The sequence below is a fragment of the Lactuca serriola genome, chromosome 2 (assembly GCF_051521515.1).
Source record: "Lactuca serriola cultivar US96UC23 chromosome 2, Lser_US96UC23_V15, whole genome shotgun sequence".
Taxonomy (NCBI): Eukaryota; Viridiplantae; Streptophyta; class Magnoliopsida; order Asterales; family Asteraceae; genus Lactuca; species Lactuca serriola.
Window position 1 is genome coordinate 210,599,188 of NC_136409.1, and position 7,238 is coordinate 210,606,425.

The 7,238-nt window shown below is 32.8% G+C and overlaps 1 protein-coding gene across 1 annotated transcript; it reads right to left on the reverse strand.

The window, feature by feature from the left end:
- Nucleotides 1–793: 793 nt before the first annotated feature.
- LOC145090021 (putative F-box protein At3g16210) lies at nt 794–4,023 on the reverse strand. The gene is made up of 2 exons (XM_079028379.1): nt 3,266–4,023; nt 794–824 (listed from the first exon to the last, which is right to left on the reverse strand). The coding sequence occupies exons 1-2, from the start codon at nt 4,021–4,023 to the stop codon at nt 794–796; spliced, it is 789 nt and encodes a 262-aa protein (XP_078884505.1).
- Between the last annotated feature and the right edge of the window lie 3,215 nt (nt 4,024–7,238).

Here is a 7,238-nt window from a genome sequence, read left to right on the forward strand (position 1 = left end):
ACATCACCCGATTTCGCACAACACTCTGCCGACTTCTAAACCCCGTAATGTTTGCATACGAGCTTCGTTTTCGACGTCCTTTATATCCACGCGTAGGTAAAAACAAGATCTACAACTTTCATTTAGACTCTATCGGCTAAATCTTGACTGATATTAAATTTAATAGTAGGAGGATATTATATTATTAAATGTCCGCGTAAAATTCATAACTTCTACATACAGACTCCGTTTTCGTCTATCTTTTTATCGAGTTCCTATTAATGAGATATCCAACTCTCATTTAGGTTGCGTAGGCCGAAAACCGCTCGAACTAAAATTCGAGTTTCGGGTCATGCACTGCTATGCCAAATCTTAAAAAATTCATAACTTCCTCATACGAATTCAGATTTGGGCGTTTTTTTATGGACGTTCTCAATTTAATGTATACTACAACTTTTGTTTAGATCACTAAGGCTAAAAGTCTTTTATCAAATATTCACTATTTACATCTCCCGGTGTCGTGCCGATTTTGCCGTAAAACTTCGACGGACCATAACTTCTTCGTCATAACTCGGATTTCGGCGTTCTTTATATGTACGGAACCCTTGAGACATATTCTACAAATTGGTTAAGATTATTTATTCTAAATAATATTTTGTCGAAAATTCGTTTTCGACCCCTATTATCTCTAAATTGAATAGCCCAGATCTACGGGTGTTACACCTAAGCCTGATGATACTCGGTCTTCCAGTCACCACCCTGCATTAGGAAACGATTCAAAAAAGGGCGTTACATAACTGCCTATGAGACAACCTTAAAACAATTCCATGTGTAGCTTCTTGAACCTGCAATTACACAAACAATGAAGTAATTCTAAATAATTGCCTATTTTTGATTTTTCAAGCACTAAGCATTTCAAAACAGTTTTACGAACCTGTATAAAGAGTTATTTTGCAACATCAGATAGACCTTTTAACCTGAAACAAATTTCTTCAAATTTTTTGATGAATCAAATACCTATAAAAACATATACCAAACAATTAGTCCTTTAGTACAATTAAGATGAGAAAGGATAAAAAAATGTAGGTCATGGAAGAATCAAGAAGAAGATTACCAGAGAAATTATAGGTATCCCAAAGAAGGATTATATGATCCTTCCATTGACAACATGTTGATTTCAACTTCCAACTTCCATTCCAACACTAAAATTAGATTAAATTAAAGTTGGATCAACTTATACATTGATTAAAGAAAAAGACTACAAAACAACTACACAATATTAAGAAGCAAATCAACTTCAAATCTACGTGAGCACTTTGCTAATCTGATGGCATGTTGTTGTTTACTAAAAGTGATGGATCTTTCAAAAAACAAATAAAATCAACCGATACATACCCAATTTAGTGACTGCTACTTGTTAGTTCTCCCTGTGTGATAACAACATGCATTTGTGTAATACTTGGTAATGACATATGAATGGTTTTTTACGACAACTCCTAGTCATTGGAGACGATAAAAACCGATTGGCACATTAAAAATAATGATTTAAGAAAAAAAAAACAAATAAAACATAGGAAAATAAGAGAGGAATTATTACATGGGCCTGTTATCCAAGAAGTAGCAAACCCTAACATCAAAACAGGGCGCGTGCACGAGTGGATAATAGCTTCGGTTCAGCTTCAGTTCATCACATCAAATCTTTCAAATTTGTTATTAGAAAGATTTTACGTTTTTTTTTCATAAGGATAATGTGGGATTGTTACGATGATGGAGGAGGCGAAATGGTGGATTTGAAGAGATATATGTTGAGATTTAGGGGATTGTCGTTTGATATTTGAACGATTGGCGAGATTCTTGATGATTTGATTTTCTTGAACGATTATGGTTACCTAAAATTAAGCGGACATTGATTTTATGGAAATTATGAATAGTGTGATATCAGTAAAAGAAACAGGAAGACAACATATATTTTCTTTAAATTACGGAATTATTAATGGAATGAAAAAATTAATTAAATTTATTATTTATTACTATTATTTGATTAATTACGAAATGACAAGTGGAATAAAGAACTTTTTGCCACATGTCCTCTTCTTCTTTATTTGGATACATGGTATTTTCTAAAATTTTTGAATTTTCTATTTTCCACTTGTCATTTTAATATGTAAGGTAATATATATGTAAGGTATTTATTAGAAAGGGTTTATATATGTAATGTATTCAATACATTAAAACCTCATTAATTTTAATAATTCAAAAAATTTCTCATTTTTCTTATAAATTCAAACATTTAAAATTGTTAAAATTTCATATTTAATTTTTTAAAAAAATAAACTCATATAATACATGGGTCTCACACCTAATATTAAATAAATCAAAAAATTCAGAAAATAACATGCGTTCAAGTACATAAAAAAGTGACGCATATCATAAAAAAACTACTCTTTTAATAGTGGAATTCCTCAAAGTTTATTACACATCATTCTAAAAAATATTATTTTATTTGATTAATCATAGATAAAAAAGAAGTAAACAAATAGTCCTAAACAAATTTTATAATTGGTCACTACTCATTTCCTTTAATCGGCTGTTAGATTTAGTTGTTGTTTTAAGAGATTTATAATTTTTATTTTTCATAAGATAAAACAAAAATTAAATAAAAAACTAGGAATATAAATCATATTTTTCTTCCGGCAACAAAAATATGATTTATATTAAAAAACATACTAATTAATAAATTTTTTCGGAGATGTTGCCTTCTCTACCAAAAAAAAAATTGTATGCCTGTTACGAAGGACTTTATTTTTTATTTTGTTCCGGCTTCAAATCGTCTTAAGACAACCTTATTCTTCCTTATATATAAAACTCAGCCCCAAAGCTTATCAGAAACATTTTCATATCCAAATCTTGATTAAGAGACAATAAGATAAACAACATGGAATCCTAGCAAATCGAAATGTCTCCAAATCGAAATGCAACTAAATGCCAAAGCCAAAATTAATATCAAACAAAACACATATATGAAGGTGAAACCAGACTCTCTATGTATTCAATGCCATATATCGTTCGAAAATTTTTAAGACTTATCGATTTACACGATCGTTTTAATGTGTCATAGATAAAGATCCGGAACGAGCCATCCATCATAATGATTCTTCCATGATCCAAAATAGAAATTGGGTAAAACAGGTTGCGCCAATTAATACATTTTAAACCGAATCTGAATGAAAACGCTTTGGACCATGAGTTATGTTCCTTCATCAACAAGACATCAAATCTGTTAAACCTGATCATGCTGATGATGCAAAGACATCCATTTATTGAACCCAAAAGAGTGCAATGACATCGATCAGGTATATCTATCTTTGAAACCACCATCACCTTAATATTCATACACAAGATCACCACAATGTCGTATTTATAAGCAACCCAATATAAGAATCCGTTTAGAAACGTACCACCGATATCTTCGTGAAACCCATATTTTGGAGAGAAGTCTTTTCGTGTGATCCATGAACTCTTTTTAAGATCGAAGACATCGAAAGTGTTCCAGTCGCCATAGAAATCGTCATGAACTTCAATTCGAACAATTTTCAGGTCATCTGGGGTTGCACCATAGCCAAATCCAAATGCATAGGTGGCGCCATTAAATGGATACGGTGGATCCGGGATTTCCTTCGACGCCCGGGTCAATGGATTGTATAGAATCATATGAGGGTTTTGGAACTGATCACTAAGAACTAAAAGGACTATCCCATTAAAGGTTCCTACAACGGTGACATCTGTACCTTCTTGGTGTCGAAAAGGAAAAGGAAGCTTGACTATCGAATGATCTTGGTCGTTGGTTGATACATTGTCGTCGATAAGATGAAGAGGTGAGGTGGGGAGGATGATCATTCGACGTGATCTCGACTTCATAAAGTAAGGATCAGTAATCAGACGATTCCAGTGTCTGGATACGCATCTAAAACGCAGTAAGGACTTTGCCGGAAGTCGAACAAGTATATTGTGAAGAATGTTATCAGGTATATCGATGCCGGCCATCGGAAAATTAGAATGGCGACGGAAGACGGAAGAAAATTGCGCTGCAAGAAAGAAGATATGGGTTTAAAAGTATGATTAGGGTTTAGGCATATAAATCAATCTCCTTCCTTTAAAAGCAATTAATTTGAAATGCAAATAAAAGTCTAATTATTTTTATCTTTATGAACTTTTTAGATATTAATTGCACGAAAAGCTGTGTTTATAATCTCATCTCAATCATGTAATAAAATGGAAATGTTATATTTGATTAAGGAAATTCTATTTATAGGCGATCGGAAAGTCTCTCATTTTATGCATTAGAATTTATAAATTCATTTGATTAAAACTTATAATAAACACTATATTAATATTGTATAAAATGACATTTAACTTACTTTTTTTTTAAAGTTGTTTTGACAATCCAAAAAATTAACTTATAAAAAAAAAAACTATTCACACTAATTTTTAAATAAGTTTATGCAGTCTTTTAATACTCTTCTAAATATATCATTTATATTAATTGTAAAAACATAATATTATAACATAATTTTAAAGATAGATTTAACTTTTTTTTATATATGTTAGTTTAAGATATGGATCGAATTCATTATGTAAATTGTAAAAGTAATATAAAACTTTGGAGATGGGCATTATTATGGCATTTTTATTTATGTTTTTATATAATTTTAATTACATTTTTGTAATTACTTATTCTTTTTTATTTGTTTTTTAACGTTTATTTTATATGAATATTATTTAATTTTATTTGCTTAATATATAAAAGTAAATAATAAGACAAACTTTTATTTTGATGATCTCATCCATAACTTCAAAATTTAGAAGAATAATCAAATAAATGTCATAATTAAAAGTCGATATATTTGATTTTCAGCATTATTTAATTAGGCATTGATTATATACATATCAAATAATTAGACAATCATTCAAGATCTTGTCATGATACTATTTAAAAGTCACATCATGATATGCGAAAATATCAATGATAATATTATGAATATGATATATGACATAAAAATTATATTTAAACATAATTAATCATAGATATTTATTTAATACTTGTTTTTTAGAATACAATACATTCATCAGACCCTATCTGTCATCAGGCCCCGCCCGGTATACATATCACATACAGTGCATGCAAGAGTCACACAAACAACTAACATCTTAACCGTAATAAATCATGGGTCGACAACGGTGTCTTCGACCTGCTAAACAATGAGAGGAGACTGCGCGGACTGCTGATTTGGAAAGTCCCCATATTAAATAATCAATAAAACTCCAATTACAATTCGGCCTTAACTATAACTTATGAATGCCATTTATTTGTCCAACTCCCAGGGTAAAAGACCATTTTACCCTTTCTTTACTTGTCCCAACAACCAAGGTCCAACCCAATGGCTCCAAAAGCCCAATATAACCCAAATTCCTACATGAGGCCCAAAACCCATTATGGGCCTAAATCCAAGAAGGCCCAAAGCCTAATAATCCCTAAGGCCAAAGAGACTATTAGCCTAACAAGGCCCAAACCCTAAAAGTCCAAACATAGCTAGGGATGTCAAAAAGTCATGTGGGGCCCCGTTCCCATAGGTGCCCCGTCCCGTTTGGGGTATTTATTAAAAAATATCGGGGGTGGGGGCAAGGTTAACCCCCGTTTTAATTTCGGGGGCGTGGGTGATGGTGAGCAATCCCGTCCTGAAACCCCCATGAGAACCATGTTAATAAATTATACATATATTTACATATATTAGTTATATAAATATAATAAACAATAACATGATTTTGAGCTTCCAAAATTGAACAAAAAAACATATTTTTAAGTGGTTAGTATAATATTTTTAAGATTTCATAAAAAAATTTTATTTTTAACATGTAAAATTTTGCTATAAATAATTATTTGTTACCTAAAAAATATCTTCTTTTAGTCCAAAAAAGGTAGCAAAAAATCAATCGGGGCGGGGGAACAGGGGCGGGAGCAGTGGTAATAAGGGGGGTTCATGGACGAGGGAACGAGGAAAATTTAGGGGCGGGGGATACACTCCCCGTTGCGTTTCCCCTGTTGACATCCCTAAATATGGCCTAAAACGTGAAAGTCAACAAAAAGTCAAGTTGCTGAGTACGTCGGGTGTACTCAGACTTACGCCCAATGTACTCTTTCCGGGGCCAATACGAGCTGGGTACGCCCAATATACTCCACAGAAAACCAACCCTTCCATTAAGTACTTAATCGGTTAAGCCACTTAGTCAAACTTTCAGATCTGATCCTAAATGGTGTCTTAACACATAAAGTTGGCAACTTTACACTCTTTCACGATTTAATAGGGCCCAAAACTAAAAAAGAACCATAAGAGTAACTCTAACTCATGCATGGTCCAACATAACTCATAAAGGTTGCATTTTTATGAACAAAGGACCTCAAAAATTCCAAGATCTACTATTCATAGCTTCTGGAGTAGCTCATACTCTCAAGCATGGCTTAAAGGACAATAAAAAGAATAAAAACAACCCCTAAACTAGATCTATCATAAGGGACCATCAAGTTAGGATCTTTAATTATACCTCAAATAACTTGCAAAGTTGATGAAGATTCTGGATCTTCAAGCTCCAAGTCCACCAAAGCTTCACCTCCTTCAAAGGATCCAAAAACGCCTCAAAATCACAACAAAGGCTCACAAACACTCAAATGAGAGCTAGGGTTTCGTTCTTAGGGTTTTGAGAGATGGAGGCTAGTTATAAGAACCCCCAAAGGCAACTTAAAGTGTTTAAATATGGTACAAACCCTAAAAATTAGGGTTTGCCCCAGCCAAGCGTACGCCTCACGTACTCCCACGTACGCCCAGCATGCGTAGGCGCCTTCACGACCATCTTGAGAGCTAGTACGCGCAGTGTACTCGGATAGGGACCGATCTTGCAAAGATTTTTATATAATAAGGGCTTAAAGGGAAAACCTAGAATGCAGTGTTATAATTGACTAGCCCGATCTGCGGGTGTTACAATTAAGGATTTTGTTAATAATTGAATGTTAACTTTCATGAAAAAGTTAAAGAACAGTGTAATATACACTTAGTTGTGTACATAAAAAAATTGGTGTTATGAGAGCTTCATGGAGGATTCTGTCTTCAATAGAGCCAAAAAAGGAATCAAGAGGTAATCATCAGAATGCAAAATGTATCAAGGAGTATCGACAGAAGTGGAATATAAACTCAATATCATTTCCA

Excerpts from the sequence above, each read along its gene's own strand:
- LOC145090021 (XM_079028379.1), bottom strand. The coding sequence starts at position 4,023 with ATGGCCGGCATCGATATACCTGATAACATTCTTCACAATATACTTGTT. Across the intron at positions 825-3,265 it reads TGCATCATCAGCATGATCAG|GTTCAAGAAGCTACACATGG; the intron begins GTTTAACAGATT and ends GTGTAATTGCAG.